Source organism: Somniosus microcephalus, chromosome 11, assembly GCF_052327205.1.
Source record: "Somniosus microcephalus isolate GS21.2 chromosome 11, FLI_Smic_1.0, whole genome shotgun sequence".
NCBI lineage: Eukaryota > Metazoa > Chordata > Chondrichthyes > Squaliformes > Somniosidae > Somniosus > Somniosus microcephalus.
Genome location: NC_140997.1, coordinates 7,223,404 through 7,237,602, shown reverse-complemented (window position 1 = coordinate 7,237,602; position 14,199 = coordinate 7,223,404). Strand labels below are relative to the sequence as shown.

The 14,199-nt window shown below is 52.7% G+C and overlaps 1 protein-coding gene across 3 annotated transcripts in view; it reads right to left on the bottom strand.

The window, feature by feature from the left end:
* The window catches only part of ern2 (endoplasmic reticulum to nucleus signaling 2), an 81,126-nt gene that overhangs the window by 9,769 nt on the left and 57,158 nt on the right, over positions 1 to 14,199 (bottom strand). For all 3 annotated transcript variants that reach the window (XM_086000081.1, XM_086000082.1, XM_086000083.1), the window contains 5 exons: positions 13,642 to 13,732; positions 12,208 to 12,397; positions 8,850 to 8,949; positions 6,428 to 6,627; positions 836 to 983 (listed from right to left, as the gene is read on the bottom strand). In XM_086000081.1, coding sequence (XP_085856207.1) covers positions 836 to 983; positions 6,428 to 6,627; positions 8,850 to 8,949; positions 12,208 to 12,397; positions 13,642 to 13,732 — 729 coding nt within the window. The remainder of the gene's footprint in view (positions 1 to 835; positions 984 to 6,427; positions 6,628 to 8,849; positions 8,950 to 12,207; positions 12,398 to 13,641; positions 13,733 to 14,199) is intronic.

Genomic DNA, 14,199 nt, shown 5'->3' with positions numbered 1-14,199 from the left:
CACCATTGGGCATAGTGGTTAGCACTGTTGCCTCACAGCGCCAGGGACCCGGGTTCAAATCCGGCCTCGGGTGACCGTCTGTGTGGAGTTTGCACATTCTCCCCGTGTTTGCGTGGGTTTCCTCCGGGTGCTCCGGTTTCCTCCCACAGTCCAAAGATGTGCGGGTTAGGTTGATTGGCCATGATAAAAATTGGCCCTTAGTGTTAGGGGGGATTAAATACGTGGGGTTACGGGGATAGGGCTTGGGTGGGATGGCTGTCAGTGTAGGGACCGGGTGCTAGGGTTTGGATGATCAGCCATGATCTCATTGAATGGCGGAGCAGGCTCGAGGGGCCGAATGGCCTACTCCTGCTCCTATCTTCTATGTTTCTATGTGCTTTCAGCTGCCTGGGCCCTGAGCTCTGGAATTTCCTCCCTAAACCTCTTCGATCCTCAACCTCTCTTTCCTCCTTTAAAACACTCCTTAAAATCTACTTCTTTGACCAAACTTTTGGTCACCTGTCCCAATATCTCCTTATGTGGCTCGTTGTCAAAAATGTTTTTTTTATTGACATCGCTATTGTTAAGCGCCTTGGGTTGTTGAATGTGCTACATAAATGTTGTTGAACTGCTAGCCAGACTTTCCAGCTCTCTCATTAGGCTAACTGCCAGCCTAAGGCCAAAGCTGTGCCTTGGGCGACTCTGCTAATTATTTAAACTAACAGGTGGAGAAAGTTGCAGCTCAGTTTGTTTCTGGCTAGCTTGCAGTAGCAGCCAGCCATTCCCAGCGCTGATGATGGTGGGGAGCTGCAAAATCCGGGCTAGAATCATAAGCAAAAAATAAATCATTTCTTACCATGTGTCTCTTGCTCGAAATGCTCTAAAGTGTACTTCCCTAATGAGATGTTGCTCTGCCGCCTGAACGAATCACCAAATGGATGTTTCCCCTCAGAAACAACATAGTAAAAGACACAGCCTGCTGAGAAAATGTCGATTGCATTTGTCTGTTGGGAAAATGGCAGTGTTATATTTTGAGTGGTTCTGACATACACAGTACACAAACAAGTCAATTTAGTTACAACATTTTGGTCCTTTTATTGTAAAACCAGTATTCTCCTGCCCATTTTAAAAGCTCCTCATGCCAAGCATCACTTACTGCTTAAATGGGTTAGTAACCCACTCCTGGGGTCAGCCCTGCTCACCTGTCCCGAATCCTGGGGTCACCCATGCTCACCTGTCCCGAATCCTGGGGTCACCCCTGCTCACCTGTCCCGAATCCTGGGGTCAGCCCTGCTCACCTGTCCCGAATCCTGGGGTCAGCCCTGCTCACCTGTCCTGAATCCTGGGGTCAGCCCTGTTCACCTGTCCCGAATCCTGGGGTCAGCCCTGCTCACCTGTCCCGAATCCTGGGGTCAGCCCTGCTCACCTGTCCCGAATCCTGGGGTCACCCCTGCTCACCTGTCCCGAATCCTGGGGTCACCCCTGCTCACCTGTCCCGAATCCTGGGGTCACCCATGCTCACCTGTCCCGAATCCTGGGGTCACCCCTGCTCACCTGTCCCAAATCCTGGGGTCAGCCCTGCTAACCTGTCCCGAATCCTGGGGTCAGCCCTGCTCACCTGTCCTGAATCCTGGGGTCAGCCCTGCTCACCTGTCCCGAATCCTGGGGTCACCCCTGCTCACCTGTCCTGAATCCTGGGGTCACCCCTGCTCACCTGTCCCGAATCCTGGGGTCAGCCCTGCTCACCTGTCCTGAATCCTGGGGTCACCCCTGCTCACCTGTCCTGAATCCTGATGTCACCCTGGCTCACCTGTCCTGAATCCTGGGGTCAGCCCTGCTCACCTGTCCCGAATCCTGGGGTCGCCCCTGCTCACCTGTCCCGAATCCTGGGGTCACCCCGCTCACCTGTCCTGAATCCTGGGGTCACCCCTGCTCACCTGTCCTGAATCCTAGGGTCACCCCTGCTCACCTGTCCTGAATCCTGGGGTCACCCCTGCTCACCTGTCCCGAATCCTAGGGTCACCCCTGCTCACCTGTCCTGAATCCTGCTGTCAGCCCTGCTCACCTGTCCCGAATCCTAGGGTCACCCCGCTCACCTGTCCCGAATCCTAGGGTCACCCCTGCTCACCTGTCCTGAATCCTGGGGTCACCCCTGCTCACCTGTCCTGAATCCTGGGGTCACCCCGCTCACCTGTCCTGAATCCTGGGGTCACCCCTGCTCACCTGTCCCGAATCCTGGGGTCAGCCCTGCTCACCTGTCCTGAATCCTGGGGTCACCCCGCTCACCTGTCCTGAATCCTGGGCTCACCCCTGCTCACCTGTCCTGAATCCTGGGGTCAGCCCTGCTCACCTGTCCCGAATCCTGGGGTCACCCCGCTCACCTGTCCCGAATCCTGGGGTCACCCCTGCTCACCTGTCCTGAATCCTGGGGTCAGCCCTGCTCACCTGTCCTGAATCCTGGGGTCAGCCCTGCTCACCTGTCCTGAATCCTGATGTCACCCTGGCTCACCTGTCCTGAATCCTGGGGTCAGCCCTGCTCACCTGTCCTGAATCCTGGGGTCACTCCGCTCACCTGTCCTGAATCCTGGGGTCACCCCTGCTCACCTGTCCCGAATCCTAGGGTCACCCCTGCTCACCTGTCCCGAATCCTGGGGTCACCCCTGCTCACCTGTCCTGAATCCTGGGGTCACTCCGCTCACCTGTCCCGAATCCTGGGGTCACCCCTGCTCACCTGTCCTGAATCCTGGGGTCACTCCGCTCACCTGTCCTGAATCCTGGGGTCAGCCCTGCTCACCTGTCCTGAATCCTGGGGTCACTCCGCTCACCTGTCCCGAATCCTGGGGTCACCCCTGCTCACCTGTCCTGAATCCTGGGGTCAGCCCTGCTCACCTGTCCTGAATCCTGGGGTCACTCCGCTCACCTGTCCCGAATCCTGGGGTCACCCCTGCTCACCTGTCCTGAATCCTGGGGTCACTCCGCTCACCTGTCCCGAATCCTGGGGTCACCCCTGCTCACCTGTCCTGAATCCTGGGGTCACTCCGCTCACCTGTCCCGAATCCTGGGGTCACCCCTGCTCACCTGTCCCGAATCCTGGGGTCAGCCCTGCTCACCTGTCCTGAATCCTGGGGTCAGCCCTGCTCACCTGTCCTGAATCCTGGGGTCACCCCTGCTCACCTGTCCTGAATCCTGGGGTCACCCCTGCTCACCTGTCCCGAATCCTGGGGTCACCCCTGCTCACCTGTCCTGAATCCTGGGGTCACTCCGCTCACCTGTCCTGAATCCTGGGGTCAGCCCTGCTCACCTGTCCTGAATCCTGGGGTCACCCCTGCTCACCTGTCCTGAATCCTAGGGTCACCCCGCTCACCTGTCCCGAATCCTGGGGTCACCCCGCTCACCTGTCCCGAATCCTGGGGTCACCCCTGCTCACCTGTCCTGAATCCTGGGGTCACCCCTGTGATGCGCCATCAATTACTCAAAAGACTGAGGTTGAGCGAGTAACAACCAGGCTTTTATTAACTAAAGAATGAAGGTCTTGTCTCGAGTGGTCGACCCGTCCAGAATACTAAGGGACTGGGAGGTAGTCACTTATATACCTGGAATAGTGGGAGGAGTCAGCCGAGGCATGTCCAGACCTGTACCTAGTGGAATACACATACAGACACAGACAGGTATGACAGTGGTTTACCACACCCTGCTCACCTGTCCTGAATCCTGGGGTCACCCCTGCTCACCTGTCCTGAATCCTGGGGTCAGCCCTGCTCACCTGTCCTGAATCCTGGGGTCACCCCTGCTCACCTGTCCTGAATCCTGGGGTCACCCCTGCTCACCTGTCCTGAATCCTGGGGTCACCCCTGCTCACCTGTCCTGAATCCTGGGGTCACCCCTGCTCACCTGTCCTGAATCCTGGGGTCAGCCCTGCTCACCTGTCCTGAATCCTGGGGTCAGCCCTGCTCACCTGTCCTGAATCCTGGGGTCACCCCTGCTCACCTGTCCTGAATCCTGGGGTCACCCCTGCTCACCTGTCCTGAATCCTGGGGTCAGCCCTGCTCACCTGTCCTGAATCCTGGGGTCAGCCCTGCTCACCTGTCCTGAATCCTGGGGTCACCCCTGCTCACCTGTCCTGAATCCTAGGGTCACCCCGCTCACCTGTCCCGAATCCTAGGGTCACCCCGCTCACCTGTCCTGAATCCTGGGGTCACCCCTGCTCACCTGTCCTGAATCCTGGGGTCACCCCTGCTCACCTGTCCTGAATCCTGGGGTCAGCCCTGCTCACCTGTCCCGAATCCTGGGGTCACCCCTGCTCACCTGTCCTGAATCCTGGGGTCACTCCGCTCACCTGTCCCGAATCCTGGGGTCACCCCTGCTCACCTGTCCTGAATCCTGGGGTCACTCCGCTCACCTGTCCTGAATCCTGGGGTCAGCCCTGCTCACCTGTCCTGAATCCTGGGGTCACTCCGCTCACCTGTCCCGAATCCTGGGGTCACCCCTGCTCACCTGTCCTGAATCCTGGGGTCAGCCCTGCTCACCTGTCCTGAATCCTGGGGTCACTCCGCTCACCTGTCCCGAATCCTGGGGTCACCCCTGCTCACCTGTCCTGAATCCTGGGGTCACTCCGCTCACCTGTCCCGAATCCTGGGGTCACCCCTGCTCACCTGTCCTGAATCCTGGGGTCACTCCGCTCACCTGTCCCGAATCCTGGGGTCACCCCTGCTCACCTGTCCTGAATCCTGGGGTCAGCCCTGCTCACCTGTCCTGAATCCTGGGGTCACCCCTGCTCACCTGTCTTGAATCCTGGGGTCACCCCTGCTCACCTGTCCTGAATCCTGGGGTCAGCCCTGCTCACCTGTCCTGAATCCTGGGGTCACCCCTGCTCACCTGTCCTGAATCCTGGGGTCAGCCCTGCTCACCTGTCCTGAATCCTGGGGTCAGCCCTGCTCACCTGTCCTGAATCCTGGGGTCACCCCTGCTCACCTGTCCTGAATCCTAGGGTCACCCCGCTCACCTGTCCCGAATCCTGGGGTCACCCCGCTCACCTGTCCCGAATCCTGGGGTCACCCCTGCTCACCTGTCCTGAATCCTGGGGTCACCCCTGCTCACCTGTCCTGAATCCTGGGGTCACCCCTGCTCACCTGTCCTGAATCCTGGGGTCAGCCCTGCTCACCTGTCCTGAATCCTGGGGTCACCCCTGCTCACCTGTCCTGAATCCTGGGGTCACCCCTGCTCACCTGTCCTGAATCCTGGGGTCACCCCTGCTCACCTGTCCTGAATCCTGGGGTCACCCCTGCTCACCTGTCCTGAATCCTGGGGTCAGCCCTGCTCACCTGTCCTGAATCCTGGGGTCAGCCCTGCTCACCTGTCCTGAATCCTGGGGTCACCCCTGCTCACCTGTCCTGAATCCTGGGGTCAGCCCTGCTCACCTGTCCTGAATCCTGGGGTCAGCCCTGCTCACCTGTCCTGAATCCTGGGGTCAGCCCTGCTCACCTGTCCTGAATCCTGGGGTCACCCCTGCTCACCTGTCCTGAATCCTAGGGTCACCCCGCTCACCTGTCCCGAATCCTAGGGTCACCCCGCTCACCTGTCCTGAATCCTGGGGTCACCCCTGCTCACCTGTCCTGAATCCTGGGGTCACCCCTGCTCACCTGTCCTGAATCCTGGGGTCAGCCCTGCTCACCTGTCCTGAATCCTGGGGTCACCCCTGCTCACCTGTCCTGAATCCTGGGGTCACCCCTGCTCACCTGTCCTGAATCCTGGGGTCAGCCCTGCTCACCTGTCCTGAATCCTGGGGTCCGCCCTGCTCACCTGTCCTGAATCCTAGGGTCACCCCGCTCACCTGTCCCGAATCCTAGGGTCACCCCGCTCACCTGTCCCGAATCCTGGGGTCACCCCTGCTCACCTGTCCTGAATCCTGGGGTCAGCCCTGCTCACCTGTCCTGAATCCTGGGGTCAGCCCTGCTCACCTGTCCTGAATCCTGGGGTCAGCCCTGCTCACCTGTCCTGACTCTCACTGGCAGTTCACATCCTCCATTGAAAGAATTTGCCGTTGGCGCCTCTGCCACTTTTAATATGGGAAGGCTGGCCAGATATAGAGTCGAGGTTCAAAGTGCCAGTATTTTTCAGACATATAATTGAAATTGTCACAATTCAATGAACTTACAGCTGAAACGTAAGCCACATAAATCAGAACATGCTGGAGACACAAAGCAGGTTAGTCGGCATCTAAGAGAGAACAAACAAGTTAACCTTTTGGACAGAAGCCATTTGTCAGCACTGTTGTGACAGGTTCTGATTGAGGAAGAACTCCAGCAACACGTTAACTTGTCTTTAGTCTGTCAGTTGCTGTCTGACCCACGGGCTATTTCCAGATGTGCTTTGTAGCCATGTCATTTTAATCTTTATGCAATGTGTTTAATTTTGAGGGTAAACGGAATATCTTTGCGCCGCCACTTACAGGCTTGTCCTTAGGCTCCTCTACTAAGACCTCAGGTGCGATCCAGCCCTCTGTTCCTGGTATACCAGAGCGCAGGCTGAAACTGTGATGCCCAGCGGAGAGTTTCTTACACAGGCCAAAGTCCGAGATCACTGCCCTCACCTTCCCGTGCGAGTTTGGCAGGGAGATGAGGATGTTGCGTGGTTTCAAATCGCGATGGACTAGGAACCAGAATGACAGAAATAAAAGGAGAGGATCAGATTTGACCAACAACAGCACAACTCGCACCTTTCACATAGCAACTTGTCCCAAAGTACTTCACAGAAGTGCCAACCAGATATGCGCAGTTGTGATGGAAGGGGGGGGAAAGGTTAGTAGAAGTGACTAATGTTGTGGTCAAAGAAGAGAAGGTTTTGTGAAGGGAGAGAGATAGTAGGGCAGAAGCATTTAGGGAGAGCGAACGAGAGCCGTACATTTAAGATATAATCACTAAAAGAATTAAAGGGGAGGTTAGAAAACATTTCTTTGGACAGAAGGTGGTTAGAATGTGGGATTCTCTACCATAAACTGCTGCTGAAGTATTACATAGTGCTGGGTTTTGTGAATGGAGGCGAGACTGCTGCTTGTCGTGTCAATGTCCCGCCTCCATCCTCGCCTGACCATTCCGAGGGATTTCCCCCTGATTGAGCTTGTTAAGCCCGCCCTGCAGGCTCAGCAGGCCAATTAGGAAAGAAGTCACTGACAGATCACGTCAACGTCAGACATGCTATCTGTCAAGACTTCTTGAAAGAAGAAATGACAGCGTTTGACAGCTCTGTGAAGCTGTCAAACACTGACATTCTCTTTAGTTTGATGAGTCTTTGTGGTGAGGACTCATCAAACATTGCAAATTTGTAAATTTCACATCTGATGGATTGGAAGGTCCATCAGCCATTACCTTAAATTGACAAGGAGTATGTCCGCTCTCCCCATCCAGCGCGGCTAAAGACTATGGAAGGAAAACAAGGTAAGTGAACACTTTTTTAAACTTACCACTCACCTTGCATACTTACCACTCCACACTTGCACCCATCACTCACCTCTACACCTTACTTCCAGGTGCCTCCGACTGCCGCAGACCTCCTCCACGTCTCCTCCAACCCAGCGGGGTTGTCCGAGGTCGGGAAGCCTTCACCTGTGAACGTAAAACGGCATTAATCCTTTTTCTGCCCGTTAACTACATGTTAACAGACAGTTAAAAGGATTAAATGCCTTTCCCGCCTCCAGGAGATGGGACCTGAAGCTGCACATCTTCCCGCCTCCTGGCAAATGGGCATGGAGGCGGGATGGGGACGGGTTTGCCATCCGCCCCCGCTTTCTCCGATTTTACCGGCTGTCCTGCCTCCATGCCCGCCTCCTCGGGGCTTGGAAAATCCAGCCCAAAGTCTTCACAGCACAGAAACAGGCTATTCGGCCCAACAGGTTCATGCCGGTGAGTAGAGTTCATCAATTCTTTTAAAAGGGATTTAGATAGTTGCTTGAAGAGGAGGAAGATTAAAGGGTATGAGGAGTGAGCAGGAGAGCAGGATTAGACTGGGTGGGATATTAAAGGGAGGGGGAGAGTGGTATTATACTGGGTGGGATATTAAAGGGTACGAGGAGTGAGCAGCAGAGTGGGATTAGACTGGGTGGGATATTAAAGGGTACGGGGAGGGAGGGGGAGAGTGGGATTAGACTGGGTGGGATATTAAAGGGTACGGGGAGTGAGGGGGAGAGTGGGATTAGACTGGGTGGGATATTAAAGGGTGCGGGGAGTGAGATTAGACTGGGTGGGATATTAAAGGGTGTGGGGAGTGAGGGAGAGTGGGGTTAGACTGGGCAGGATATTAAAGGGAGGGAGAGAGTGGTATTACACTGGGTGGGATATTAAAGGGTACGGGGAGTGAGCGGGAGAGTGGGATTAGACTGGGTGGGATATTAAAGGGTGTGGGGAGTGAGCGGGAGAGTGGGATTAGACTGGGTGGGATATTAAAGGGTACGGGGAGTGAGGGGGAGAGTGGGATTAGACTGGGTGGGATATTAAAGGGTACGGGGAGTGAGGGGGAGAGTGGGATTAGACTGGGTGGGATATTAAAGGGTACGGGGAGTGAGCGGGAGAGTGGGATTAGACTGGGTGGGATATTAAAGGGTACGGGGAGTGAGCGGGAGAATGGGATTAGACTGGGTGGGATATTAAAGGGTACGGGGATGGAGGGGGAGAGTGGGATTAGACTGGGTGGGATATTAAAGGGTACGGGGAGTGAGCAGGAGTGGGATTAGACTGGGTGGGATATTAAAGGGTATGGGGAGTGAGGGGGAGAGCGGGATTGGACTGGGTCATAAGCAGAAACACCAATGTAAACTTGATGGGCCGAATGGACTGTAATGTTTTTAGATTCTACATTGAATGTGAGAAGGGTCTTACCAATATTAAGGGAATGCAGATGAGCCAGGCCAGACATGGTCTGAAAGAGCGCGGTCACTGGATCCAGATCAATGCGGTCAAATTTGGAATCTTCCACGTACTGAAAACAAATTGAAGCAAAATATGTTTCACATCTAACCTAACAAAAAGGAAAAATCACACTCATCAGGAATAACTGTTTACCAAGGTAAGGTAGTGATGTGGAATAGAACACCAGGGTCTATTGGCACCCAGTGTTAGAACCAGACACTCCCAGGGCAGGTACAGCACAGGTTAGATACAGAGTAAAGCTCCCTCTACACTGTCCCATCAAACGCTCCCAGGGCAGGTACAGCACGGGTTAGATACAGAGTAAAGCTCCCTCTACACTGTCCCATCAAACACTCCCAGGGCAGGTACAGCACAGGTTAGATATAGAGTAAAGCTCCCTCTGCACTGTCCCATCAAACACTCCCAGGGCAGGTACAGCACAGGTTAGATACAGAGTAAAGCTCCCTCTGCACTGTCCCATCAAACACTCCCAGGTCAGGTACAGCACAGGTTAGATACAGAGTAAAGCTCCCTCTACACGGTCCCATCAAACACTCCCAGGGCAGGTACAGAACGAGTTAGATACAGAGTAAAGCTCCCTCTACACTGTCCCATCAAACACTCCCAGGGCAGGTACAGCACGGGGTTAGATACAGAGTAAAGCTCCCTCTACACTGTCCCATCAAACATTCCCAGGGCAGGTACAGCACGGGGTTAGATACAGAGTAAAGTTTCCTCTGCACTGTCCCATCAAACACTCCCAGGGCAGGTACAGAACGAGTTAGATACAGAGTAAAGCTCCCTCTACACTGTCCCATCAAACACTCCCAGGGCAGGTACAGCACGGGGTTAGATACAGAGTAAAGCTCCCTCTACACTGTCCCATCAAACACTCCCAGGGCAGGTGCAGCACGGGTTAGATACAGAGTAAAGCTCCCTCTACACTGTTCCATCAAACACTCCCAGGGCAGGTACAGAACGAGTTAGATACAGAGTAAAGTTCCCTCTACACCGTCCCATCAAACACTCCCAGGGCAGGTACAGCACGGGTTAGATACAGAGTAAAGCTCCCTCTACACTGTCCCATCAAACACTCCCAGGGCAGGTACAGCACGGGGTTAGATACAGAGTAAAGCTCCCTCTACACTGTCCCATCAAACACTCCCAGGGCAGGTACAGCACAGGTTAGATACAGAGTAAAGCTCCCTCTACACTGCCCCATCAAACACTCCCAGGGCAGGTACAGCACGGGTTAGATACAGAGTAAAGCTCCCTCTACACTGTCCCATCAAACACTCCCAGGGCAGGTACAGCACAGGTTAGATACAGAGTAAAGATCCCAATAATAGGCATAAGCTCCGGTGTAGGAAATGTACTCTCTGATGTACCAACGTATACTAACCTCACCTGTCTTGCAAGGTCAGTGTGAGAAATGGAAGTGCCGTGTTCAAGTTGATAAGTAAGACGGGGTTCTACCCAAGTGAGCATCTGCTCTTGATTCCCCACTCGGGTACAAACCCATCTCACTTATGAACTTTAAATCTAGCAGAGTTTTCATATCATCAGTCTGCGGGGGGGGAGGAGGAATTCAAATACCGGCTGTGGAAGTGACTTCCTCGTTGAGCCCCCTTTGAAAGACAGGAGAAACTGATAACGTGTCTAAGTCATCGTTAATGACAGACGTTGCCCTCTAGCAACTTCTTATTACAAATACTTTTATTTAAGGATTTTCAATGCTGATGTCCAAGCACAATTATTATACAAGGACTATAGATACACAGTATTTATTCCTTGTGTGCAACCCTACTTACACAGATTCTCACCTTATCCCTTAATCCATTCGTTCATCAGAAGCAAATCCAGCTGCTTGCTGAACCGGTTATACCATCTGCTTTACTGTTCCTCACTGGTAACAGATTTCAGAACTGACATGAATCAGTCATTCATGAAAGAAAGACTTATGAAATAATACTGAGCAGCCTGCGGGTGGGGCTGTCCAGGGAGAGTATAAATACTCGGGCACGGACCCAGCTTGCGCAGGGACATTCTTAACAGGAACTAGTGAAGGACACAACTAGACCTCCATGTTGTAAAACAGTTGATTAAAGCTTTGTTTAATGCTTAGACCAAGTGCCTAGTAGTTTTCTTACGTCAAGAACTCTATTACCCTTTGTGTGAGAAAAGAAGGCTTGGATTCCTGCTTACCCCCTAATTTCCTGATTTCGAACGTGCTTCCCCTGGCATTTGAACCCTTCAGCAAAGTGAACAATTTGCCCAGATCAACACCACCAGCCTCCTTCATAATCTCGGCATCGTCAACTGGGAGGTCACTTCAAAGTCTCCAAGGAGAACGGACTGCTCAACTAAGTGAGGTTGTACCCTTTGCTGGAGAGTAACACTAATACAATAGCAAAATACTGCGGATGCTGGAAATCTGAAATAACAACAGAAAATGCTGGAAATACTCAGCAGGCCAGGCAGCATCCGTGGAGAGAGAGAAACAGAGTTAATGTTTCAGGTCTGGCACCCTTCATCAGAACTGGAAAAAGCTGCAGATGTAACAGGTATTAAGCAGGTGCAGAGACACCCCTAACAGCCCTTCTCCTTCGCCCGGCTCCTTCCCGTGCAAGCGCAGGAGATGCAACACCTGCCCTTTTACCTCTTCCCTTCCCACTGTCCAGGGCCCCAAACACCCCTTCCAGGTGAAACAGTGATTTACTTGTACTTCTTGCAATCCAGTATACTGTATTCACTGCTCACGATGCGGTCTCCTCTACATTGGGGAGACCAAACGCAGATTGGGCGACCGCTTTGCGGAACACCTCCGTTCAGTCCATAAGGGTGACCCTGAGCTTCCGGTCGCCTGTCACTTTAATTCTCTGCTCCACTCCCGCTCTGATCGCTCAGTCCTCGGCCTCTTGCACTGTTCCAATGAAGCTCAGCGTAAGCTCGAGGAACAGCACCTCATCTTTCGATTGGGCACTTTACAGCCCTCTGGACACAATATCGAGTTCAACAATTTCAGATAATAATCCCGGCCCCCATTTTTCATGCTGTGTGATTTTTGCCATTCCCATTTGCAACATTTTCACAGGATGTTCTTTCAATTCCTTCCTCCCCTCCTAAACCACCCGCCCCTGTCTCTGCACCTGCTTAATATCTGTTACATCTCTAACCTTTTCCAGTTCTGATGAAGGGTCCCAGACCTGAAACGTTAACTCTGTTTCTCTCTCCAAGGATGCTGCCTGGCCTGCTGAGTGTTTCCAGCATTTTCTGTTGTTATTTAAGAAGAAACACTAAATCATTATACAGACTGCTTCTGACTCACCTCCTGCAGTGTGGCAGCGCACAGCTCGATGGCGATATAGTAGAACTGCTTGTCCCTTTCGGTGCAGAAATAGCGAATGACATTGGGGTGCTCATCAGATTCGCGAAGGAGCTGAACTTCACGGTCGGCAAAATTGAAACACTCGGGGAGGATCCTTTTCACAGCAACATTGCGGTCGTCAAAGCTGCCCCTGGGATGGGAATAGGAAATCACTTGCATTTATGCAGCACCTTTAACGCAGTACAACGTCCCAAGGCGCTTCACAGGACCGTTATCAAACAAAAGGTGACACCGAGCCACACAAGGAGATATTAGGGCAGATGAGGCAGGTTTTAAGGAGGGTCTTCAAGCAGGAAAGAGAGATAGAGAGACGGGGAGGGTTAGGGAGGGGATTCCAGAGCTTAGGGCCCAGGCAGCTGAAGGCACGGCCACCAATGATGGAGCGATTAAAATTGGGGCTGCTCAAGAGGGCAGAATCGGAGGAGCGCAGGGATCTCGGAGGGTTGTGGGGCTACGAATATAGGGAGGGGCGAGGCCATGGAGGGATTTGAAAACAAGGATGAGAATTTTTAAATTGAGGCGTTGCTTTATTGGAAGCCAATGTAGGTCAGCGAGCACACAGGTGGTGGGTGAACAGGACTTGGTGCGAGTTAGGACACGGGCAGCAGACTTTTGGATGACCTCAAGTTTACAGAGAGGGTAAAATGGAGACTTACTGCAAAGTTGAGAGGTAAAAAACAAACTTGTAAATCAGAAATTAAAAAATAGAAAATGCTGGAGATGCACAGCAGGCCTGTGTGAGTCTGAGAGAGAAAAGGCAGGTAAATGTTTCAAGCTGAAACCCTGCATTTCATCTCGGACAAAGGGTCTACACCTGATACATTAATGTCAGGAAGCACTTCTTCACACAAAGGGTAGTGGAAATCTGGAACTCTCTCCCAGAAAAAGCTGTTGAGGCTGGGAGGCAATTGAAAGTTTCAAAACTGAGATTGGTAGGTTTTTGTTTGGCAAGGGTATTCAGGGTTATGGAACCAAGGCGGGTAAATGGAGTTAAGATATAAATCAGTCATGATTTAAATTCAACGGCGGAACAGGCTCGAGAGGCTGAATGGCCTCCTCCTGTTCCCATGTTCCCTCCCAAACCTCCACCAATGTTATTTTATGGAACTGCCTGTAAGGAGGTGCAGGGGAACGGCCTGGGAGTGATTCTCCCTCACTCCGAGTGGGGGAAAAATTCAGCCTCCGCTCAGCATCTGAAGCGATGCATCAGAGCATATCCCAGCACTCGGTGGTGGAGTTCACGGCAACCAGGGGGTCCATCTTTGATACTGGCATGCGGGCCACTTTCTCAACAGCAGCTGTGATGTTTTCCGATCCACTCTATTACTGGCTGTAAACAGGATGACCTTTCACCCAGGGTTTCCCCCGCCTTACCGGAATACAAATGTTCCCTCGGCTCCATGACCGAGCACATCTTTTGGATTGAAGGAAATCTTGCCGATTGTAACCAAGTTGGTTCCAGTATCTAGAGCGAAGGGAAGGCAGAACTCCATTAACCTCTCGAACATCAGCAGCACCATTTGTCAGTCGAAGCTCATTATTACAAATATTTTTGGGGAAGGTGCAAAAGGAGGGAGCACAATTCAACCTATTTTTAGTTCATCATCGAGATCTGAGCTGCTCGCTTAAGCACCGAAGAACAGATCAGTGGAACGGTTTGCTATAAAGGGGAATTGTAATCAGTCTGTGAGATAAAAGCAAAATAACACATCAGAGGATTTTTTTTAATGTTTAAGTAATTAGAGACTTGGAAAAGAGAGACAGAATGAAACACTGCGTTGAGAGGGGGGCGAGCAGCACATTCCGTGAAATGTAGGGGTACATTTTAGGAAAGATGCCAGAAAGTAGGAGAAAAAAACTCTCCCATTTCCCACTGAACCCCTGGTGTATGGGGTAAATACTCTGAAGGCCGCGCAGTTAGAACTGACTATG